Below are 26106 nucleotides of genomic sequence, written 5' to 3'. Positions count from 1 at the left end.
GAGCTTACCCCCAGGAAAGCGTGGCTAGGATTGGGCTGTGAGCCCCCTACTGGGAGCACAGTGTGCCTTGGCACCTCTAGAGCCTAGTCAGAGGGAGGTTGGAAATGGCCGCCATAGAGCTAGGAAAGGGAAGAGTGGCACACGCGTGTCACTCCCTTCCTAAGCCACTGGCCACAACGTGCGCCAGCTCCAACGTCCATCCACGGGGGGGGGGAGAAAGGGATTCGGCGACGCTGATTGGCTGCCTCTGGATTCTGTGCAGGGGCGGGGCCTCTAGGCTCACGTGCAGGCCGCCAAACCAATCAGGTGATCGCGTGATGCGAGCCTCCCTCTGGAGCGCGCGGCGCCGTTGCGGCGCGGTTGTTGTTCTCCCCCCGCCCTCTTCCAAAATGGCGGCGCCGGCGGGTGCCTGAAGGAGGCTGTTGCTACGGGAGGGTCCGCCGAGTCCTGGCCGTCGCCGGCAGACGGAAGGAAGGCGCTCCCGCCCCGCGGCCAGGCCAGGCCCCGCCCCCTCTTGCCGGCCCCAGCCCCGCCCCGCACGGCCCTCCAGGAGGATGGTAAAATGACCCAGGCCGGGAAGAAGAAGAAGAGGGCCGCCAACCGCAGCATCCTGCTGGCCAAGAAGATCATCATCAAGGACGGCGGCACGGTGAGCGGGAGGGAGAGGGGCCTTTGTGGCGCGGCAGGCCGTCAGCGCGGCGGGCGCCCCCGCACTCCGCAGCCCGCCCAGCGCCCAGGCTGTCAGCCCGGTCTGGGCAGGTGTGCTCGGTGTGTCCCTGCCTGCCCTGCCCTGCCCTGCCGTTCCCCCGAAAGCAGGACGGGAGCAGGCTTCCGGAAGCGCCTGAAGAAACTTTGGGGCTTTCACACGTGCTCCTCTGAGAACAGAACAGCCAGCTGGGTCAGGCCGAGGGAGCGCCCCGTCCAGCCTCCTGCAGCTCCCGGGGGCCCAGCAGGCGCCACGGGGGCACACAGGACCTCCAGAGACCTGCGCCTGCTGCCCCCTGCGCCTGGCACTCTGAGGAAGCCCCCTCTAAAGCCAGGAGGTGGCACAGCCTGTCACTGCTCCAGAAATCTGTCCAGTTCCCTCCCAAAGGCATCCAGGCCAGGCGCCAGCACCACATCCTGTGGCAGGGAGTTCCAAGACTGATTACTAGAGACCTGCATCCTGGTGCCTTGCATCACTGGCATCTAGCATTCTGACGTAACCTTCCTCTAAAATCAGGAGGTTGCATATACTCATTACGGCTTAGAACCTGTGATGGGCTTTTTCTCCAGGAATTTGTCCAATCCCATTTGAAATTTAGTGAAACACACACTAAAATTGAGTGTTGGGAGAGTTAGTACAGACAAAAGAAAATATTTCTTTACTCTGCATGTGGTCGGACTGTGGAACTCCTTGCCGCAGGATGTGGTGACGGCATCTGGCCTGGATGCCTTTAAAAGGGGTTTGGACAAGTTTCTGGAGGAAACATCCATTAAGGGTTACAAGCCATGATGTGTATGTGCAACCTCCTGATTTTAGAAATGGGCTATGTCAGAATGCCAGGTGCAAGGGAGGGCACCTGGATGCAGGTCTCTTGTTATCTGGTGTGCTCCCTAGGGCATTTGGTGGGCCACTGTGAGATACAGGAAGCTGGACTAGATGGGCCTATGGCCTGATCCAGTGGGGCTGCTCTTATGTTTTTATGAAAGGCATCCAGGCCAGATGCCAGCCCCACATCCTGTGGCAAGGAGGTCTGCAGACTAATTAACACGCTGGGTTTACATGCTTTTGTTCCCATCAGCCGTTACTGTTGAAATAGCATTTTTTAATTTTTAATTGACCTTCTAATTTGGGAGCAGTAAAATCAGGTTCTCTGAAAGACTTAAACATTTCGCTCACATGTGTAACTCAGTTTTGTGAAAGGAAACACTTGTGACCAATTTCACTAACACAGTGATTCCCAGTTTTTTTCCACTTGGCAGCCAATTTTGATAAACTGTACCCCTCATATTAGCAAAATTTTGCAATTAATATATTTGCTGTTATTTCAGATTTGTATGTTTTTTGAGTACTGTTCAATATCTGATAATACAATTTAATGACTGAAAACTAGCAGTTGTGAGGCTTTCGCAGCCAACAGTCTGCCTTCCTTTCTGCTTTGCCAGCCCTGCAAGGCATTCTACTATAGATCTGCCTTTTCCTGCCATTATTCAATTGTATTTCAAGTACTTCTAAAAGTCCTGGCAAGTACCTCTGGGGGTACATACACCCCAGGTTGAGAACCACTGCACTAACACATTGCTTCTGAAACCAACCTAGGGCAAATGATTATTGTCATAAATCTAGCATACAGGAGGTAGAAAAGAACCTTCAGCAATGTGGGATCTTTGCAAGGGACAGGTGGTGCTTTGGGATTGGCCTTTGTTTTGAAAATAGGAATGTGACAACAGTCGTGTTCCTCCTTTTGTCTGTGAAGCAATGGGAAGCAGACATGCACAATCAGTGTGTGTATCTCCACATAGGTTGTAACAGAGGTTCCAAACACAGCTGTAACCTTGTGAGGTTGCTGAGATTTCTTTTGTGCAGATCCCTTTGTGGGCACCTAGTTTCCTTGGAGGGCTGCTTCAGGAGAGGTTGGAGGAAGATCATTCCAGCCTGCTAGACTCTTAAATGGTCTACCAATGCACACCCTGCTGCACTGCTCCACACACCTCTTTTGCCTCTAGATCAGAGGTCTCCAAACTTTTTGGCCAGAGGAAATATCTGGTGCAGTGCTGAGGTCCGGAAAAAATTTAAAGATAAAATTTAAATAAATAAATTAGAGATGGAACTTGGATGGATGAATAAATGAATGAGTGGGCTCATTCGCTTAGCCTCTCCGGCCCTCAGAACACCCTCCAGATGCAATCGGAGCACAGCTCTGGTCATGTTCAGTCGAGTGGGCCAGAAGCTTTCAGGGGACAAGAGGCTGGCCGTGGGCCGGATAGAGGCTCACTGTGGGCCGCATCTGGCCCCTGGGCCGGGGTTTGGAGACCCTTGCTCTAGATTGACAGCTGAAGGCCTAATTTGGCTTGGGCATCTGTTACTAAACTCCACTGCAGTTCATTTATAAACCTGCTTCTGTAAGGATGCAGTAACAAGAACTTGCTTGAAAATTATTATTACTAGGCACATTAGACAAAAATGTAATTTTGGTTTTTGGGTTACACTTACTTCTGACATCAGATTCTTGGAACTAACAGGATTTCAACATTAATCATTGCCTTCTCCTTGTGAAACTATCTGAGGAAGCCATCTAACCACTGTTGGGGAACTGTTTTGTTGTTTAAAATAAAATTTTGTGTTAAGAATGCAAGTGCATGATAACAATTAGTGTGTGAGCCCACTTCAAAAATTCTGTATGCAAACCAACAGGTAGCTGATGTGAAGAACTAACTTTGTGTACTGTTGGTCTTCCTTGCCATTACAATCCTTTTGTTATTAATAGTACTATTTTGAATCCAGCTCTTTATCTGTTTGTTAGGTATTGAATGGCTTGAACAAAGTTGATATCCATGATTGAGAGCCAGCATGGTCAACTGATGTATGATTTGGAGTTTAGGCTCATTTTTTTGCTAACTCAGAGCTACTTTACACAACGCTGCAAATGTGTTTGCCAGACACCAGCATTTTGCATAGCAAATATGTGGTGTAAACAGCAAGTAAATATTTCTAAACACATAGTTGATGTGCATTGGAAAATTGCCTCTGATCACTATAAAACCTTAGGAACTTCAACTGTTCTGAGTTTAGCATGGCACATGGCAATATCAGTAGAACTCTGACAAATGTGATTGTCACATAAGTATGAAGCAACCCTCATTGTGAGAGTTGACCTCAAAGCTGACTCTGCTGTCTTTCACATGTGTTTTTTTCTTTTTGCAAATATAGTACTTATACTTGTATCTTCATATACATGAGAATGTTTTGTTATCAAGGGGATGATGTGTAGTTTTGACTGGTTGTCATAAATGTGCTTAATAGTAAAATCAGTTTAACAGTCTACACTTCGTTCTGCCTTTTCAGACATATGAATGATCCTGTACTCTTTGAAGGGAAAAGTTAAATAATATCTGAATGAGCCATGCCTTTCCCTGTCTGTAAAAGGGTAATAATGGTGACCAGTCATACAGGATTGTTGAGAAGAGAAAAATAGTAAAACGTTTGCACATTTAAAAAATTGCTGTGAATGATTAACATGATTGACCTGTAATTACTGCTATTCATTACCATAGTAGTATTCATTTTGTTGAACACTATTTGCAAAATTATGTTCATAACACTAACAGTACTTACTATTAAATAGACCACCTATTACAATCCAATTGGGATTATTATGTACTGTCTTTCTTTATGCCCTTCACATGATTTCTTTTAATCTCCTCCTGCCCTGGGGCCCCAAGATATTTTTTTTCCCACTGGGATGAGTTGCTGGTAGATATTAGAAGCAGATGTTTGGTTAGGGACAACTGTGTGGTGGCATCTTAGGCTGTATATGCGCAATCATTTCAGTTTGTTTCGTCATGTCTTCATCCACTGGGGGCGGACCCTTATGTTGAGCTTTTAAGCTGCTAATTTTCAATCCAGCTGCTGTTGTGTGGTACTCCAGAATCACATGTTTTCAGATTTGTGGCTGTGTTTTCTAAGCCAAGAAAACATCTGTTTGATTCCTTAAGAACAATTAATTCGAAGTTGTCCTGTTGTGAGTTAGTTTTTTCCTAGTTTGTGATTGATTATATCAGTAGAGAAGGGGAAGGGACATGTAGACTCATGATAGTATTTAAGGTTCTGATAAAGAGATCCCAACATCTTCTTCTTTCACTATTTAGCACCAGTTAACAGTGCAATCCTAACTGCATGTTAGGCTGGAGCAAGCTGCGCCAGCGCACAAAGGCAAAATCCAACCTCCATGGTGGCTTGTGGGACGAGCCTATGTTAGCCTAGCTGGACCGACACTAGGCTCTGGGGTGGGCGGGGAGGAGGCAGGAGGAAGATGTTCTGGGGGGGTGGGCGATGGGCAGCCCTGGGGGCAGATAGGTGGGGAGTGGGAGGAGGGGCTGGGACTCGGCAGCTATGCCAGATCCCAATCCCCGTTCCTAGGAAGCTCAGAGTGGCTTCAAGTCGCTCCACTCTCCTCAGACTTGTGCTGCCTCAGGAGGTGGCGCAACTCGAAGGAGACCCATAGGGGCCAGGATGGCTTACCCACCTATCCTGCGCTGGATACAGTGCAAGCCTCCTGGCTTACCTGTTCCAGCTCAAGATAGGATTGCGCCCTTAATGTGTTAAGTAGTCAGCACAAGTTGGTGCAACAGTCACCTTGATTGCAGTGAATAGAGTGATTTAAATAGAATTTTCACTTAAAGGCCAACAAAGATATGCACCCTGTTGGACAGAATACAGTACTTGCATTGCCTCTGGATCTCCTGCTTTCAAAAGCAGAGTGTTTCATGCTTTGAAGCTGGTTTTCGTACAAGTAAATGATGAAAGGATGTGGTTAACTTATGAATTGGCCTTGAGTTCTTCTTTTCTATTTCCCCATTTCACTTTAACTGACTTCAATTCTGGGGATGTAACCTTGTAGCTTTTTTACTGCTCAGTTTCTTTCCTTCTTGAAAATAGTATCTAATGGCTGTTGAAGCTGCTAGGGCTAGAAAAACAGACTGTAAAACACTAGTTTAACACTCTGGGAGCCAGCTCACGTTTCTTGGAGCCAACCCAACAAACTTTTATATAATTTCAAAATTCCTTGATGTTGTATCAATTCTTTCAGAGAGTGGGCAATTAAGTACCTTCCTCTTTGCGTGTGTGTGCTTCGCACACTTTTGTTTTTGGCTGTTGCTCATTCTGATCTTTTATTGCTAGGTGGTGGCAACTGCAACCTGATGTGTTTTTCCATCTGGGGAATACAGTACACTCAGTACAATGGTGCTGACAAAGCAACCTCACCCATCCTTAAAAGGAAGGCCAAGAAGACAGTACTATATTTTGCACTTCTTATGTGTAAGGCACTGGAATAGGCAGTCAAATCTGCTCTAGTCAGTGGTAGACATTGTCTAAAGCACTGGGCCAAGTGTATGACAACTACCTGTAGTATATGCCATAACTTGGTAGACCACATTTTTTGCATGTCTTTTACACATCCAGTTGAAGGGATCTTGGTGGGGACTTGTAAATCATCAGTGTAAAACACTGGAGAGTCATTGCCGTTTGTAGGTACAGTGGTGCCTCGCATAACGAAATTAATCCGTTCCGCGAGTCCTTTCGTTATGCGAATTTTTCGTTTTGCGAATCGCGTTTTCCCATAGGAATGCATTGAAATTTAATTAATGCGTTCCTATGGGCAAGAAAAGTCAGAACAAAGTCAGATTTGGTTTACAAAGTGTTTATTAAGTGCTCTTTAAAGGCATACATACTGTACAGAGGATTTCAAAAACGGGGGGATGCTGAGTGGGGAGCTTGAAGGCTGTAATCCTGTGCACACTTTGCTGGGAGTAAGCACAATGGGACTTACTTCTTAGGAGACATGCACAGGATTGTGCTCTAAGCTGGGGAGGACAGAGCAGCTGCACTCAATTGCTTGCTTTTGCCGTGATCATGGGGGGGAAATGGGGCAGTGAGAGGGTGAATGAGCGATGGGGGGATGCTGAGTGGGGAGTTTGAAGGCTGTAATCCTGTGCACACTTTCCTGGGAGCAAGCACAATGGGACTTACTTACATAAACTGACATGAAGATCCTCCCCTTACTAGGGTGGATGGGATCATAAAGTGACATGAAGATCCACCCCTTACTAGGGTGGACGGGATCATAAAGTGACATGAAGATCCGCCCCTTACTAGGGTGGATGGGATCATAAAGTGACATGAAGATCCGCCCCTTACTAGGGTGGACGGGATCATAAAGTGACATGAACATCCCCCCCTTAAGACAAACCAAAACAAAACAAAATTCGTTATGCGAAGCATAAGTCATAAAAATTCATTATGTGAGTTACCAAACTTTGCGAACCACTTTCGTTATGCGAGTTTTTTTGCTGTGCGGGGCATTCGTTATGTGAGGTACCACTGTAGTTCATGGTTTGGCCTTGCACCTGATTTGACATTATGTTGGATGAGCCTTGCTATATCTTCAGGCTTGTGCACCCCCTCCTTCCTGTGCACACAGTGATTCCTTCCATCCTTTGAAACAAACCACGAATAAACCATGGCTTCCAGTCTTGACTTGTATAGTAACTGCAGCTTTCATCAAACCAAGGAAAGAAGAAATTGCTGTGTGTAAGCCAGAAACTCATGTACAGGTCCAACCTACTTATACACGGATTTTTTATACACAGATTTGACTCAACACAAACGACCCCTGCAAATGAGAAAGAATATGCTGATCCCTGGAGAAGGGGAAAAATGCATCCCTTTAAAATCAGTTTTAAAAACTGAACAGTTCTTTAACAACAGCCTCCTGAATGAGAGAGAGAGGGCAGCTGGCTGACAATCCATCAGTCCTTCTCTCTCCTGCAGATGCCTCCCTTTCCCCAGCATGTTAAAGAAAGGTGATCATTTTGCATTGGTGAAGGGAGGGGCTGAGTGAAGTGCTGATGGATTGTCTTCTTAATGACTCTTGTAGTCAAAAAGTCAGCAAGGCTGTTTTTCAATCACTGGAGCAAAGAAACTTTTTTTAAAATTGATTTGCTATAGTGCGTTTTTTTTTATCCACTGTGAGTGCTTGGAATGGAACCCACTATATAATAATTAGTCTCAACCTGTGTATTGCTGAGCAGTAGTTTGGCATCACATCAAGTGTTGACAGCGCTGGGTTAGATGGACAAATGATCTGACTTGGTATAAGGCAACTTCATAGGTTCATTTAAAGGCAGTGCTGTGTAACCACATTACTGTATTTCTGGATTTTTAGTCCAGAACAAGTTTGTTGTGGTAGCTGGGAAAAGGTGCTGCTACTCGATACACTCTAATTGCCATTGAGTGTATAGTATATTAGTTTGTTTTTGGGAGCATTGTTTGTTTGTTTTTGGGAGCATTTTGATCTCTCACTGCAGTCTAATGCCCAACTGGCTCCACAAATGGTTGTACCAATCCTTATAAACACGTGTGATGCTTGTGTTAATACAGTATATAAACATCCTGCTTGATGCTGTAAATAAAAAATAAGTTCTGACTAACCTTACTGTTGGATTGTATGAATTAACCCTACCCAGGAAAATGCAAATAAACATTGTTAAGGTACCCCACCACAGAAAGGAGGGAACATTAATGCAGCTTCTCTGTAACCTTTGCAATACTGTGTATTCAGATTTTATGTACTTATAGTTATGTTCAGACCACTGCTTTAAGGAACCATTTTTATGGTTCTAAGTTTGTAGGTCTTGGCTGTGATAGAGTGCAGTTAAGCTTTAGATTATTTTAGCAAGAGTTCTGCGAGTTGTTTAGGATAATATCAATGCATGTATGTGAAACTGCTGTATTTTTAGAGTTCTGCAAGTTTTCACAGTTGTTGCCTTAGGGCCCAGTCCTATCCAGCTTTCCATCACCAATGCAGTCATGCCAACAGGGCATGCACTGCATCCTGTTGTGGGGTGGCAGTCAAGGAGGCTTCCTCAGGGGAACATTTGTTTCCTTACCTTGGGCTGCATTGCAGCTGCATTGGTGCTGGAAAGTTGGATAGGTTTGGGCCCCAAATCCCATCTTTTAGAATCAAGTTGATTTATAGCTGCCTTGAAAGTATTTTGAGTACATACTTCCTGCCTGAGCTGCCTTTCTCCCATTCCCCTCCGCCTGCCACTCCAGTAGCATCTGAGAGTTTAAGAGGAAGAAAACACTGAGGGTGGGAGTAACCAAAGTACAGGTGGGCACTGCTTAACAACTTTTCGCTTAATGATGGGCTGTGCAGATGGGCTGCACATTTATTGTGGTGGTCAGAGCACAATAAATATGCTCTTAATGAGGCAATTGCATCTCCCATAGTCTGCCGCAGAGTGTCTGTTTACACAACAGCAGGCTCTTAATGCAAAGAGGCAATCTATCTCCAGTAGCCTGCGCAGCCAGCTAGTGTTTAGCAGGGAGTGTCTGTTTACACATCAGAGGCAATAGATTGGACTGCATGTTCACTTAATGACCTAATCACATAACAGTGGGGATTGGATCCCCGTTCTTAAGTGACACATACCTATATTCTGCTTGTGTTCCTGGACAAGCATAGTAGCACACTGAGTAGCACTCAGTCTGAGTGCACCCTGTGTGTCATTGGCAGGAAGAAGTTGGAATACAGATTCAGGTCAGAGCACACTTAGGAAAGCTGAAATACTGTGGTTGCTGTCATTGTCAGCGCACATGTATATTTTCTTTCTCTCTCATGCCATAGTGATTTAAAGCACAAGTTTAAACATGGATGCAGAAGTGCCAGTGGAGAAATAGATGAGTGCACTGTTGTTGCATCTTTGCAAAGACGTCTTACCAGGACAAAAGAGTTCATAGAGAGCAGTGATGTGATGGACCGGTGCCTGTTTGACTAGAAGCAGTTGTTATTTGTGTGTATGCAGATGTGGTACAGAACTGTATTCACTGTCAGGCAATAGAATTAAAATTGTGTAGTTCTAGTTTTTCATATTGTAAAGGACAAGAACTTCTGTTCCGGAATAAAAGCTCTCTCTCCCTTTTTTTTTGTTTACTACAAAATGTCTATGTAATTTTTGGTTATTTGTTCTTATTCTTAGATTAATGAGGGGTAATTGGAATTCTGTATCAATTAAGATTTTCTGCATCTTAACTTTCTTTTTCTGTAATACGTTTTACCCTTGTGATTGCAATTAAAATGTGGCCTCATACAGAGTTCTTGAAGAAATGCATTAAATGGGAGACTGTACCATGAACCTACCCCAGATTCAGTAACTAGCAAGCAACAGCTGGCACCTATAGTACATTCCTAAACTTCCTTCCTGACCTGAAAGCCACTTTACCTTAACATCCATTTTAGCAAATGTCTGTCTTCCAGTGCGTGCATGTATTAACCACAGAGGAAAATGTCCAAGAAATATAATATTGCATGCAGTTCTGTTGTTCATAATTTTGACATGGGTTGTGATTGGTGGGTTTTACGTTGGCTGTGTATATGCAGCCCTGTAGACAAAACTCTTTTTAAAGTTTTCTACCTTGGTCAGCAAAAAAACAAACACCCATTTTGTTTGGATGTGCTGATTGGAACATGCACCATCATCGTGGCTATAACTTGAAATTGTTTTGAAAGAATAGATTTAAATCCTCCTGGGGAGCCCAATCATATAAGCATTGATACAGTTTTTTTGTAATGTAAATGGAAACTAATGTTCATTCTGTTCCCCTAACATCTGATTTCATTTCTTATTGCTAGCAGTAAGACCTTTATTTGCAAATAACATTTTGGGGCACTCTAGTAACAATTGCATCTCTTATTTTCAGCCTCAAGGAATAGGCTCACCTAGTGTCTACCATGCTGTGATAGTTATATTTTTGGAATTTTTTGCTTGGGGACTCCTGACAGCACCAACCTTAATGGTAAGTGACACGTTTCTCTTCTGAATGTGATAGTGGGAGATTGCTGGAGGGGATTGGACATACTACATTTGTGAACTTCAGTTACAGTTGCGGATACACAGTCATTGTTCCCAGGGGATCAGTGGAGTTAGGGGGAAAATTAGATTGACGTGAATACCTTTAGAATGGCTGCAGTTAGCTTCAGAACAACCACAGATGCTGTGGATAGCTTCAAAATGGGTGCAGGTAAGTGAGAACGGACCACAAATGGCATGAGGTAAGCTGCACTCTTTCTTTGCATGGAAAAGCGAAACAGTACTTGTAGAATCTATGCACTTGTTTTCAAATGTTCCACTGTGGTTTGTTGCTTTGGCAAAACTTTACTATTGATAACATAATGCAGTGGTTCCCAAACTTTTTCAACTGGCAGTTTCCTTGACCTACTGGGCAATAGCGTCTCCCCATTAGGGCTACAATCCTATACATTGTATAGGGCAGCATGTCTTTCCTCAAAGATTCCATGGTTCCCCAGGCAGGTTTCTGCGATTCCCCAGGGAGCAAAGGTTCATAGTTTGGGAACCACTGATAATGCATAACATAGTCTGAAAAGAGGTAGAATATGTGTGCAAGGAGTATATTGTTATAAGGAAATGGTTCTCAAGTAAGCATTCTGTGCTCAATAAAATACTCAGGTAATATTCCTGGTAAACTGGTTTGTCTTGTATTTGATGAAAGGTAAAAACGTGTTCCAGTCTTTGAAGATAATAGTACTTAGTCTTTGTAAAGCATTTTTTGAGTGTGTAAATCATGTATTATCTTGATGTAATTCTTACACAGCCCTGTTAAATATTATTTCCATGTTGTACCTGAAGAACTGAGGTTCAGAGTGGAGTGGCTTAAATAAGTCTGACAAAGTACTGAACCAGGCAGAGCCAAGATTTATTCTGGGGGAAGGCCAGATTTGCACCTGGGTCTCTTGGCCAAAACACCAGCTCTCCGTATTAGATTTCATCTTGTTAATCAGCTAAAACTGTAATTGTACTATTCTTTGCTGTCTTTCTAGAGTGGGAAGCATAAAATCCATTCAAGGCCATTTTTATATATTGTACAAGTACTGTTGCATCTAACCAATTAAAAAATATCCAGTGGCTACTCTGCTCTGGATTTATTTTCCCTTGCTTTACCCTTTTTCTGACAAATCTTGTCTTGGTCAATTGAATTATTTTGTGCCCTTTAGTTTAGAAATGTTCACGATCACCTTACAGAGTGCAATATCAAATACTTAGAAACTTGCAGTACATTTTGGGTGAAAACCATAAAACTTGCTGACAGTTTCTGTTTAGTGGTTTTGGATCTTCTACATATTAAACAAAGGTCTGCTTATGGACTCCAGTGCAACTTCTAACCCCTCATTGCACCCATCAGCCATACTGTCTATCTAAGACAGTGGTTCCCAACCTTTAGGATCCCACAGACCACTGAGACAAACATTGGAATTGTCGTGGACCACATGCAACCCCCTCCATCCCCACTACACAAACTACAATTTGGTAGCCGATTGGGGGGGGTGCTTGGTGAGACCCTGGAAATGCCAGCTGTGGGGGGTCCATTCTCCACCCTCTCTCATGGTCCATGAGAGCACCAAGATACAGGACTTCTGTTGTCTTGTGTGTCCCTTTTGTCCCCGAGGCATCTGATGGGCCACTGTGAGATCCAGGAGGCTGGACTCGGTGGCCTGATTTTGGCCTGATCCAACCAGGCTTTTCTTATGTTCTTATATTCTTTTGCCAAGTGAGCACTCCTCCACAGACTACCAGAAAGGATGGAGAATGGACCATCTCGTAGCTGGCACTTCAGCAAGTGCTGGACCACCGGAGAGGGCAGAGAAGGGACTACCTGTAGCCACAGCCTGCACTTCAGTGGTCCCGTGGGGGAGCGCTCACTTGGCGAGACACTGGAAGTGATCAAAGGTGATCATCTTTTTGTCTTGACATCTCGCAGACCACTTCTTAAGGTCTCACGGACCACCTGTGGTCCCCAGACCACAGGTTGGGAACAGGAGAACAGACCTCCTGATTCATAAAGCTTAATCCTTCATTCCCATGAAAAAATAAACATCTAATCCCAAATTCTGTATGCAGAGAGAGCCCACTTCAAACAACTGTAAATAAGGTTAATGTATCGTTTGCAAACTAGCTTCTCATTATTTAATGCTGTTCATGAATTTGCATAACAATGGATGATTTTTGTGTCTTGTTATGCAATGATAAAGAACTGTCTTGGAATCACAATTTATTATAGCAGGCCTGAAAACTTTGCCTATGCCCTAGGCTTATATTCAAACCTTGCACAAGTGTAAGGAACTCCACGCCAACTTCCCAAAGCACCCCCTCCCCGCATCTGAAAAAAATCTCTAGGAGTGGATGGGGCAGTGCATAGGCACTTCCGGGGGATGGGAGAATTGCTTAAAAATTGAGCAGAAGAACCTTTTGTGAACTGAGCTCTAATGCCTCTGCCCAATTTTAAAACAGTTCTCCCCTCTCCCGTTCCCCCTTTCCATTTGTTTAGGAGCTTTCCAGGGGCTGCTGTGAGAAGACCAGTGTGGAAAAGTAACATTGCATAAGCTTCCTTTGTAGCGCAAGGTTTGGATACAATCCAGAATCTGCTTGTGTATGTAAAAAGTTGGGACTTTCTGCCTAAAGTAGTTGGGGATACCTTAGAAGTTACATTGTTGTTCGTAGTAGAACATTTAGCTGTAGTGTTTGCTACATTTCGCCTCTCAACCCATCTCTTATTTTTAACAGTACATTGTACTTCACAAGTAGTAATACTTTCTCCAATATTGTATGTATTTAGTAATAACTAGTATTCTTGGCTGTGAAGACAAATTAATCAGTTCTACTTATATAGACTGTTGAGTGTGAAAGTTGTTTGTGAGATCTATTTAAAGTCTTTTTCTTGTATCTTCTGTCCATGTCCTTCAGTGGGTAATATGTCATTTGCATAATTTTGCAGGTTTTGCACCAAACCTTCCCAAAGCATACATTTTTAATGAATGGCCTAATTCAAGGAGTAAAGGTAAGATAAAGCTAAACTTAAAGCTTTTCTATTGAAGAGCATGCACTTCATTCATACCCGGAATGTCTGTGGTTTAGATCCAAATGAGTTTGAGGCATAATTAGCTTTGGTAGAACTTGTTGGCATCCTTCAGTCTCGGAAGACTATGGTATTGCGCTCTGAATAGTGTTCTGGAACAGAGTGTCCTCTCCAGTGCGCGAAGCCTGGGTAAAGTAGATATGGAGGATAGACTGTTACCCATGCAGCAAATCCCCTCTCTCCACGTCGCTGAAATGGTCCAATGGAAAGGCAGAAGCCCATACGGTTGGTTCCAGCGACGTCGCAGGAGTTGCCAGAACGTGACTGTGTTCAGCCATAAACTGCCTCAGGGACTCCGGCTCCAGATTTTGCCTCGAGGTTGACTCCTGAAGCCTTTTCCATAACTGGATGTAGCCACAAGGCAGTGGAGGTTTGGGATCAGAGTTTTCCTTCTCTCAGATGAGCTGCCTTCCAAGTCCCATCTACCCGGTGGCTGTTTAGTCGCCTCTTACGACAAGTACAGCCAAACTGAGGGCCTGTTCTTATCCCCAGCCCTCAGGGGAAGGTAGAACTTAAAGTTGTGAATAATGGTGGAAACCATGCCCATGTCCTTTTTCCCTGTGTGGGTGATTTGGTTTTGTGCATGTGCTTGTGTGCATTCAAATACATGAGCAAATAGAAGTGTGATGTGACCAGACACAGATTTATCATTTCAGGGAACTAGACCTGAGTCTAAATTGGAATTTCATAGAGATCTGTTTCTTCATCTGTTTCTTCATAGAACTTTATCTTGCTTGTTATTGTCCAAGAGGGAACAAAAGTTAATGTGTATTGCTGAAGACTAGGCTGTCGAATGGACTGGGACTTCTCTGCTTTCTAGAGTGGGTGGAAACAACTACAATAGCACCGTAGTATTCTTTCCAGCTGTCTAGCCGATACACTTACTAGCCCAACTGCCCACATATCTGTGTCTGTTCAATTGTAATATACTGAGAGTCAAAAATAATTGTTGCCTCCAGTGTACAAAAATGTTCCTGCCTGATTGCTTAGCATGCCTTTTACTCACAATGGATAACCTGTAGCAAATGGACAAAAGTGAAGTAACTGTTAAAAGCTTGCTTTACCATATAGAAAGTTGCTGTGACACTGTCCTTGCAAGTTGGAAAGAGCTCCCTGATACTCTTGGCTGTAATGGCCAAATTCCATGTAATGGCCAGATTTCCATGACTGCCCAGTGGTATACTTTTGTTTGTAGAAGGGGGAGCCAGTGTACGGTTGTTGCCACCCATTTGCTTGGTTGGGGGGAAATTGCTCACTATTGCAAGGAAGTGGCAAATTTTCTTCTGTTTAAAAGTAAGTCTTTTAAACCAGTAAGTACACTGGCTTCCCCAGTTATGGATGGCTACACCTGCACTTTCACACAGACATGGTACATCCTTTGGTAGTGTTTTCACACAGGTGTTATAGTGCTGGGCTGGTAAGAACTGGGTATTTTAACTTGTGTACAGACCCCTGGAGCCTGCATTTGTACGTAGGCCATAACGAATTTGTTGCAAAGTACCTGTACCAGGATATTCTTCTTCTTAGCAATCTGTTTTGCCTTCAGTGAATTCTTTTATTTATAAAACATTTGTATTTGATTTGCAGGGCTTGTTATCTTTCCTGAGTGCTCCTCTCATTGGTGCTCTGTCTGATGTTTGGGGCCGAAAATCCTTCCTATTGTTAACAGTATTTTTTACTTGTGCGCCAATTCCACTAATGAAGATCAGCCCATGGTTAGTGGCCTTTTCAATATTTATCTTGTATGTTAGTCATGTAAATCCATTGCAGTTGTGTATAGCCACAAGTCTAGTTTTAAATGCCAAACTCCTCTTCAGTCTATTTCAGTCATTTTTGCATGAGCCTTAATTGGGTCTCTTGGCAGAGTGCCAGGCCACCTACCAGTGCTCTGTATGTGGCATAGAAAGCCATGAGTTCTTTGCTGAAGTACAGAGGCAGTTCATGGGACTTTGCTGCCTCCCTTCTCCTGGGTTGGTTAACATGATTAGGCTCTTTGCCATTGAGCTTCTTCAGGGAAGGAGTAGGCATGTCTTCAGTGGTTCATTTTAATAGCTGGTTTTATTTCATGTGTGTGTGTTTTTTTCCATCTGAAGCATTATTTTTTCTTGATTGAAGGAGGCTCTTGACAAAGTTTGCAAACCCTTATTGGAGAATTGCAAGCAGTTGAAAGCAGTAGTAGAATAAATTATGAAATTTATTTCATAATAAATTTCTGCAACTTAAAATTTCTGATTCTGAGGCTGCAGAGATTTTTCTGGTCAGCCAGACCACAGAAGATTGATTACCTTTAGTGTTGTGTTACTGAACTTGTATCTTAAAGTAGTATTGGTGCCATGTATCACAGTAGCATTAAAAAGACTGTGACCAGAATCCAAAAAACTACTTCAGGTACTCAAAACGTTTCTGGATGCCCAGTGAGGGTTTTTTTTTTTGGGGGGGGGGGGGGGGTCCTTGTTTCATTGTAGGCCCTTATGCCATCTTATAAAGTGTTTTGAAAATGGCTTTTCTTTTTGAAAGTGTCTTGACATATCGTAGAGGGGTCTGCTGGCCAAGAAACGCAAATCCAATTCCTCTTTGGAATGTGAAACTAGTGATGTGCTTCTCTAGATCCAGACTGGTGTTTCTGAAGTTGCCTTGCTTTGTACTAAAACCAGTACTACTAGTAGTGGTGATTCTTAATACTGTTATTGCTGTGTCTGTCACATTTTGTATCCTGCCCACCCTCTACAGAAATCAGGATGATACATCTGCAGTTATCCCAATTTAAGGATATCATATCAGTAGTTGATAGGTTGGAGAGAGAATGTCTTGCTCAGGGCCTGTGCCTTCATGGCTGAATAGGAACTGGATTTAGTGGAAATTGGGTTGGGAAGAGGCGCTTTGCAGATAAGGTGAAACACTTGCAGTGCTTGGATCAGATGTTCAGATCAGGAAAGGCTTTGCCAAAGCTATCCATCTTAAGGATGGAGTCGAGGAAGAGAAGTGCATTGACAAATGTTAAATAAGAGCCAGTCATAGGAAGTAGCTTGTGGAAAGCCTGTTAAAAAGGAATAAGTGACTCTAATGAAGTCACTTGTCCCTTGGAAATGGGACATAGACATACTGGGTATCATTTGTTGAGCTTTCCTAGGATATGTGTCTGTTCTAAATAGCGTCCACTGCAAAGCGGACACTTCCTGGGTGATAGAGGAGAGAAATAGGGCCAGTGGTGGGAAAGTGAGAATTGTGGAAGAGGATTATTGAATGGAGTATTAGGAAATCTCATTATAGGTGATATAATGGTCAACATATGAATGCTGTGGTAAGGACCAATGATTTGTTCAGAAACGAACCAATGACTTTACTAAGGATTTTTGGAAACACTATTTTTTTCAGTTGCGCCTACGAGAATGGGATGACATTGTAAAGTGCTAATAAAGACCTATTTAAGACTTAAACTGATTTGGCTAGACAGAGTTAAGGCTGGATGAATGTTTGAACTGCTTACAAGTCAACTGTTTAATAAGTGTATACTAATTGTATAAACTTTCCCATTAGTAACTCTGATCTTATGGTGTCTCTTGTTCCTAGGTGGTACTTTGCTGTTATCTCCGTCTCTGGAGTTTTTGCAGTGACTTTCTCAGTGGTGTTTGCCTATGTAGCAGATATTACCCAGGAACATGAACGAAGCATGGCCTATGGCTTGGTATGTATGTAGTTCTTTGTTTTAAACACAATAACGCCTAAAGGAATTTGCACATCATTTTCTTACCTTTGTATAGGATGCATACCATATTTGTGCTCTTCTGTTTACATTTTAATGTATAGCAACATTTAAAAAAAAACAACCTTAAAGAATGTTCTGTATCTGTTCATATCTTGTCATAGAACTCTCTCTTGTTAGGCTGATTGGTAACCTTATATTGTTCTTCAGTGGCCTAAAATCAGCAGTTACTATGGGAGAAATTATCCATTTTATTAAATATTCAGATTTCCTAATACAGGTGTGCATCACTGATATGTTCTCCTATCCCCGTTGTTATATGATTATGTTGTTAAGCAAACATTCAACCAATCTAGTGCCTTTGTTGTGTAAACAGACATTCCCTGCCAGACATTTGTTGTCTGTACAGGCTACTGGAGACAGATTGCCTCTTCTTTGCATTAAGAGCCTCTTTATTCTATAAACAGATGCTCTGCTGCAGGCTATGGGATACCTGATTGCCTCATTAAGAGCTTGTTTGTTGTGCTTTGACCACCATCTTATATGTGGTCTGTATATGCGATCCATATAGACGGAAGGTTGTTAAGTGACACATGCCTATATTGTTGTGTACAGGCATAACCTAATTACCCATGGATTTTTCACCTGCAGTTTTATCTCAGGGCAATAAGAAAGGCCCTTTCAGCTAAAGGAAAAAAGTCATTTAACAATAGCCTTATTAATGTGGGAGAGGGCAGCCGGCAGACAATCGATCAATCATTCTCCAGGTGCTTAGAACAGATTCACTCCCAGGCAAGTGACCCCCTCCCTTCCCCCAGAGCATGTGAAAGAATGCTGCTAAGTAGAAGTGCTTATCACCTCCTCCATTATCTCCCTGCAATGGCTCCTGGTGAAGGGAGGGATCACTGCCTAGGAGTAAAGCCTTTCTGAGCGCCTGGAGAGAGACTGATTGTCTGCCTGATGCATTACAAGGGTCAGCAAGGCTGTTTTTAAATTGCTGAGCAAAAGGACATTGTTCTTTAAATGGATTTGCTTTAACATGATTTTTGCCATCCACATGAACTCTGGGAATGGGAACCTCTCGAATACCGAGACTCAATGTGTATTCGCTTTATGTGATCTTGATTGTTTTCTCAGCTGCCTGTTGCTCTGTGGCAAACAGATGGTATAAAAATATTTTAATAGCACTGAGTCCTTCTGATCGAAGAGCTTATCTTCAAGACTGTAAAGTACTTTGGATTATTGATAAGACATGATTTGTTGCTGAAAGTTTTGTCTGTGTATGTTGTAGGTTTCAGCAACTTTTGCCGGAAGTTTAGTTACCAGCCCTGCCATTGGTGCCTATCTTGGTCGAACGTATGGAGACAGCCTGGTGGTGGTCCTAGCTACAGCAATTGCATTGTTGGATATATGTTTTATCCTTGTTGCTGTACCGGAATCATTGCCAGAAAAGATGAGGCCTGCATCATGGGGAGCACCCATTTCTTGGGAGCAAGCAGACCCCTTTGCGGTAATGTATTTAAATGTTTGCTATAGAGAAAGGGAGAGTTCAGTACATTCTCCCTCTTCCCCCTCCCCAACATTCTACCACTAATCTGAAGCTAGATCAACAACTTCCTTCTCACCTAGCCCTAGACCCAGTAGATAGAGTAACACTGCCAAGGTTCAGGACTTGGTGAGCAAGAACCAAAATCATTTAACTCTGGAGTGAGGCAGTCTCATGTTAGTCTATGTAAGTTGTCTCACCCTGGACAGTAACTACTCCTCTTCTCCTTTAATAGTGAACTCATAGAGAAGAAATAAAGTCAAAGCGCAGAAAAAGTTATAACTACATAAAACATATTGTGAAATTTTCTGAATGTAATCTCAAAGTACTACCCTTTCTATGCTGCAAGGGACTGTTTTGGTGCATGAGAATTAGAATTAGAGGATGTGCTTTGCAACAGACATCCAACCCTGCCATTTCTGGATACTTTAAGCTATTTGGGATACTGCCAAAGATGTGATTAAGAACAAAGGAAGTATGTTTTCATCTCATCCTAGTAAATACACCTTTCTGGACTTTTTGAAAGCTTCAGGGAAATCATAGTCCTTAAAACCTTATCCTGCATATTTGGGAATGAAAAAGAGATAAGATGTGAGCCTTTATGGCATGCATCTTCATGCCTTAAACTCTAGTCCACCATTTCTCAACGTTTGTCCCTTGCTGTATCACTTCACATGGTCCACCTGTTGGAACTATCACTAGAAGTAACTGAGGATGGTCACTGCCAGTTACTTCCCGTTTGGGAGGCCAGATGTGATGCATCAAACACCAATAAGAGGCTCAGGATGGACAGGAGGACTTTTTTGAGTGTACAAAAAGGCACATGCTGGAGTTCTGCCTGCTGAGTTGAGCCTCCTACTGCTGCTTTTCATGTTAGATCGCTGGTCTTGCTGCCAGGTGGTCGGGGTCTGGCGGTCCGCTGGTAGTAGAGTACCACTGGTTGAGACACACTGCCCTAGTCCAGTGTACTATAAAATGTTAGTGGCTCAAGCAGGTTATCTCTTTGATAGGACAGTGAAATTGCTTAGCAGTCTTTAGTCAGTTTGGGGTTTTGCCTGTTCTTTTCAAACATTTGCAAGCTAATATGCAGGAAAGAGTCTGGGGAGTCTGGCCTAAGTATGCAGAAACTTCTGATATGACCCCGTGTTGCTGTCTGAAGCCATGTGTTGAAGCTATAAGCCCTCTCTGTTTGCAATTGGTACTTAAGATGAGGATTGACAACTTCTCTTTGTTCTTACCATAGTCCTTGAAGAAAGTGGGTCAGGATTCCATAGTGCTGCTAATTTGCATAACAGTCTTCCTCTCCTACCTCCCTGAGGCAGGCCAGTATTCCAGCTTCTTCTTGTACCTCAGACAAGTAAGTGATTGCCTAATTGTTTTGCTGGTGGAAGTTTAATTTATGGAAGCATGGATCAGATATTAGAATGCTTTAATTTTTTATTGATAGGATTCAGTTGCTTTTGGTCTGTGTATGTTAATTTTCTGTTAGTGTTAATCTTTTTTTCTAACACACAATATCAAGTTGTTCCTTGATTTTTAATTTCACTACCTATTGTGCTTGAGGGATACGTTACCTAGTGTATATGCTGTGCTGTATGGAATGATTTCCACTCCTTAATAGCAGACTCGTTAGAGAAGTGACTGATCAGCACATTTTGTCCTGAATATCTAAATGGAAATAATTCATCTTTTTGATGTAGATAATGGGATTTTCATCAGAAAGTGTTGCGGCATTTATAGCAGTCCTTGGGATTCTCTCCATTGTTGCACAGGTAACTATGACCGGTAATCATTCACTTACTATAGAGTTTCTGTCAGTAGAGTCTATTCTAGATGAGAGTTACTTGGCTACTATGAATGATGAACAAAATTATTAAAACATTTCACAACTGAATTTTTCATACTTGTGTTAGGACAGCAGATGTTTATAAATAATGGCTTGTGAAATAGATGAGAAAAATGAAGAATTTTCTAGAGGAAAATAGTAAATGCCAAATTGAGACTCAACTTCTTATCACTCTACAGCATATGTAGAGTGAAAGGAAGCAGAAACTTGCTATGTAAACCAGTAGCTGTTACGTTGCTCAGATTGTGCCTGCTCTGGTTGTGATCCTGTACCAGGATCCTACGATTCAGGGCTAGGTCTTGCCTTTGTTCCTTTTTGTTGGATATCAGTGTACTGAAGGCATTGAACTTCAGATCAAAAACACCTCAAGCATGCCCTTAACTCATTTTCACCCAGCCCACAGATGTACACATTTGGTCCCTGTTGCATATATGCAATGTTGGGCAGAAATGTCTTAAGTAGCAGCTGTAATAAAAATTCAGTGGTCCCAGCAGCAGACCATGGTCTCCAATATTATTAAGATGTATTTACTATTCAGATGTATTTCTGATCATATATGTTTTTCATTTTTTGATTAGCTGATCATAAATGGCCATCTTGTTTGGCCCCCCCTTCATGTTCAGAGTCCCGTCTCCTGCCCAGTACTGCTTACCAATCAGATTTGTGTCTCACTAAGAATTAGCTGTACGTTAATGCCATTATCAAATTTTTGGGTTAACCTGGATCCTGATTAGTTACAATAGCCAACCAGTGTGTTATTGTCAGCTATAATATTTGCTTTTTCCTCCCTCAGACAGTAGTTCTAAGTTTACTTATGAGGTCAATTGGAAACAAAAATACTATCCTGCTGGGCCTGGGATTTCAGATATTACAGCTAGCATGGTATGGCTTTGGCTCTGAACCTTGGTAAGTAATTTTTTTATGTGTTGCTATTTTAGTATTGTTACACTTTTGTCATACTCAGCTCTTAATTTTTAGAAGACACTGTACAAATGCCTATGACTGTTATGTGAATAACCGATCTTGCATTCAAGCATCTATACTCTTATTTAGGGGACTGGAAATTATGAGTTGCATCCTTGCCCTAGCATGTGTGGAAGGAAGTTCCCACATAGGCGGCTGAGTGCTTTTTCTTTCCAACAGCAGGCCTCCCTCCCAGTCACCCCCTAAAGTCTGCTCCTGGAGATTAGAAGACCCTCTTGAGCAATATGGGATTTTGTACAAAGGAACTTTCAAGGGAGGAGACTAGTGAATCCCACTATCTTCCTGTCCCCAGAGCAGATAGAAGTTTTTCACTTATGTAAATTGAGGTTGAGATGTGATCCTTTTTGTCAGTATGTTTTAGGTGCACAGATAGTATTGAGGCCTGTGTTTGTAACCAGACTGACAACTGTTACGGTAGTAAAGAGATATGTGGGCAATCACAAGTGTCATTCTTGTATAATTTCTGTAAGTTATACCCTAGAATTTGGGCTAACCCTAAAATTTGTACTCCTTGTGATTTTTATTGTTCCTTGTCTCATTGTTGATACTCTTTAATTTGGTTGAAAGGATGGTATCGAAGCAGTTGTACCAGCTGTCTTTAGGGTGGCTCTGTGCAAATTTGTCACATTCTTCAATTGAAGAATACTGTGTTAGACATTACAAACATCTAACACAAGAAAGGTGTTAGGGTTTGGGGGTTAGATTAGTTCAGGTTACTCCATTTCAAATTCTGTTGGAGGTACAAAGATTGTTCTGAATGCCAGCCTGATGCATTTAACCTTACCAATTGTATTTCTTCCCATCCCCCAGGATGATGTGGGCAGCAGGTGCTGTCGCAGCCATGTCTAGCATCACATTTCCAGCTGTTAGTGCACTTGTTTCACGAACTGCTGACGCTGATCAACAGGGTAGGTGGTGCTTAAGATGGACTCCTAAAATGGAGAGTGTTGGTTCTCTTAATGCTCTAGATCAGCCATTTTCAACCACTGTTCCGTGGCACACTGGTGTGCTGCAGATGGTCTGCAGGTGAGTGTTGCAGGAATTTGGGGGACGGTCGTTTGTTAGCAGAGCTACTATGGGATGCAAGCTCCTGCCGGCAGTGCAGTGTGCCTTGTCAATTGTCAGAAAACGGATAGTGTACCTTGTCAATTTTAGCACCTTGTCAGTGTGCCATGAAATGAAAAAGTTTGAAAATTACTGCTATATATGATGCTGTACTGGGGCTTAATGAGCTCCTCCTCAGATAATACTGATATAGTACTTTCACTGAAATCTCTAAAACTGTGTTTTCCAAGGACAATCAATTAAAATGTATGTTGGAAATCTCTGGAATGCATGAAGATGACCGTTCCCAGACTGGGCAAATATTTGTTGAACATGCAGTATCTTTTTATTAGTACCCTTTTGTCAAAAGGTTTGCCTTGTAGATAATTATTTTGAATATCAATTCTTTTCTAGGTGTTGTTCAAGGCATGATAACAGGAATTAGAGGACTCTGTAATGGCTTGGGACCAGCACTTTATGGTTTTATATTCTACATCTTCCATGTAGAACTAAATGAACTTCCAGTGCCTCAGAAGGACACGGGAGATAATGTTGCCTCACAGCAGGTATCGTCTTTTACTTTTTATGTGCAGTAACAAAGGATCACTTAAAATACTTTTTAGATGTACATCTGAAAATGTGATGTATTTACAAATATGTATTAAGTATGTTTACAGACACATTAATCAAGGAGCACTGCTCTTTCCTGCTCATTGTATACTAGGCAGCAAACCAAGGATTGCATTTGCCTTCTAAGGCTCTGTACAAATGGGTTCTGTTTTGGAAGTCTGTTCTTACCACTTTTTTCTTGGTAATATTTGCTCTAGATACACACCTGTGCTTATCACTTTGACTTTCCCAAAGGTTTCCTTTTCTTGTTCTAAATAGAATAGTTTCAAGAAAATTTCCTGATAGAGCTCATCCTTGAAGGATGATTTAAGACTGTTGAATGGCTTCTCAACCCTGTTTGCCTAAAGGCACTGAAAAACAGGTGCCTGTTTGGAGTATAGCCATTGGAATTATAACCCTCCCCCTTCAAAACAATTGATTCAGTTACAACACACTAAAACAAATTATTTTGCATTTTTAGTGTTGCAAGATTTGTGCTGTTAAAAGTGGCAGTGAGCAACTTTGCAATGAACCTTGAAAGTACCTTAAGGCTAACTGGTTTCAGCATACAATTTCTTGTACCGCAATCCATGCATCTGATGAGGTGTATTGTAGTCTACAAAAGCTGAAATCCTTTACGATGCTACCAAGACTCTTGTGTTTGCAGTCATATGGCTACCTCTTTGGAAGAAATGAACTTTAGAATATCTGACAAAAGTTAGTATGCTATTTGAACTGTTTTTTATTGCAAACTGCATGCCACTTTTAAATGTTGAAGTTTTTGCTGGTAAAAGTTATAATGATGGCAAGGTTCAGTGTTAACCATTTACATGTAGTTTGACCTTGAGAATTTGTTACTTGATACAAAAAATACCACGAAGCAGCTCTCAACATTTTCTACCTCTGCTAAGTTTTTTGGCAGTCTCTAAGATCTGGAACAGTTCTACAGTTTAATGTCAAACACACCAAGTACCCAGAGGCAAGTTGAACAGGTTTAAGTGTAATGGCTCAAAACTCAGTGCTCTGCAATCTCCTGAGAGGTTAGTAAGAACAGGAATGGGAACATCTGATAGAACTCATAAGAATCATTTGCATTCACTCTTCTCCGTTCTGCTATAAGACAGCTTGACAAGGAACATGATTAAGGTGTGTCTTCATCTTAATCTGTTGTGTTTTGTTTTCTTCCAGAACTCAATCATTCCTGGTCCTCCGTTCTTATTTGGAGCATGCTCTGTGCTACTGGCTCTGCTTGTTGCCTTGTTTATTCCTGAACACACCAACTTAAATGCTCGATCCAGCAACTGGAAAAAACACTGTGGTGGCCATGGCCATCCACATAGTCCGCAGGCCCCTGGAGAGGCCAAAGAACCTTTGTTGCAAGACACAAATGTATGACAGCAGAGATTAAGGACTCTTAGAGCAAGTTTCTTATTTTTATTCTTTTTCACCTGCAGTTCTGGATGCACATTCCATTTCCATCGAAAGTGTTGTTTCTTAAGGTGTTCTTAAGAAATGTATCTCTTTGCATGAAAATTGTAAGAGCTACAAAGAGGAAGTGGAAAATCCTCCAAAGAAGTTACAATTTGATTTTTTTAAAAACTCTTATTTAGGATTTTTTCCATAAAGTCCTAATGAAATATAAAGTCTTTACATCTTTAGTTTCAAACAAAATATATATATTCAAGGTATCAGCATGTGTTCCTGCATCAGTTTCCTGGAGGTGTTGAGCTTTATTCTCTTCATGCTGGTCTCAATGAGACATACCAACAGGATTTGGGGACCTATTTATTTTAACTGTAAAATCCTGGGTCAGGTGAATTCAAAGCCTTAACGTAGATAAACTAAAAGGTGAATTGGGTTGATCTTGGACTTTCAAATCAGTGTCTGATAGGTTTTCTTCTAGTTTGAGTTTTTACTAACACAATCATGTGTTTGGGCACACATCCTGAACATTACACACTCTTTAAGTGCATTATTCTGGTTCTTTCTGTTCATTGAATTAAGTATAGTGTCAATATGTAGTACTTAAACTAGTGGGTAGTGTGAGCCTACAAGATTTTATTACAGGCTCCCAAACCGTACCTTCGTAAATACAATTTGATACCACTATGCTTTGGATGTTTTTTGCATAAGGACCTCAAAACTTGAATACACAAACTCAACTCTAAGCTGATAGCCTTGAAGATGTAAATGTGCTCGAAACTGGATTGCCACTTCTGTTACTAGATAGGCTATTAAAGTGTGGAGCAAGAGAAATGGCAGTGGAGCTGCCTTTTCCTGTCTCATTTGTGATTGGAGTCTGAAAGGTGAGAGTGAGGTGACTGGTAGGTAGCTCCGGACTAGTGATGGAAGTGTTAATCCTTGCTCTATAGTGGCCTTTCAGGACTGTCATAAGTAACATTTCAGAGCCAAGGGTTAGTCCTGCTGTTTCAGGACCACAGTATAGGAGAGAGCTTTATACAATTACCGATGTGAATTTCTCAAAAGTGTATATTTTTGTGTCCAGTTGTATTATTTAAGTGATCCTTTGTATAAAATGTGTATAAAGTATTGTATAGTTCAAAATGTTTTCATCTTGTGCTGTGGTTATTGCTTAAGCTTTTTAAACTTTTGCCACGGTTGACTAAAAGCTAGAAAATATGTAAATACACTGTTAATAAAATTGAATATTTTAGTGA

General features: G+C 42.1%; 1 protein-coding gene across 1 annotated transcript; it reads left to right on the top strand.

Moving 5' to 3' along the window:
* Window positions 1-357: 357 nt before the first annotated feature.
* MFSD14A (major facilitator superfamily domain containing 14A) lies at window positions 358-26106 on the top strand. The gene is made up of 12 exons (XM_066623555.1): window positions 358-649; window positions 10466-10561; window positions 13556-13618; window positions 15284-15411; window positions 17267-17381; window positions 18691-18909; window positions 20189-20302; window positions 20646-20717; window positions 21585-21697; window positions 22586-22683; window positions 23234-23385; window positions 24617-26106. The coding sequence occupies exons 1-12, from the start codon at window positions 563-565 to the stop codon at window positions 24821-24823; spliced, it is 1464 nt and encodes a 487-aa protein (XP_066479652.1). The 5' UTR covers window positions 358-562; the 3' UTR covers window positions 24824-26106.

Source organism: Tiliqua scincoides, chromosome 4, assembly GCF_035046505.1.
Source record: "Tiliqua scincoides isolate rTilSci1 chromosome 4, rTilSci1.hap2, whole genome shotgun sequence".
Lineage (NCBI taxonomy): Eukaryota > Metazoa > Chordata > Lepidosauria > Squamata > Scincidae > Tiliqua > Tiliqua scincoides.
The sequence above is the reverse complement of the archived record's forward strand: the minus strand, read 5'-3'. Positions and strand labels throughout refer to the sequence as shown.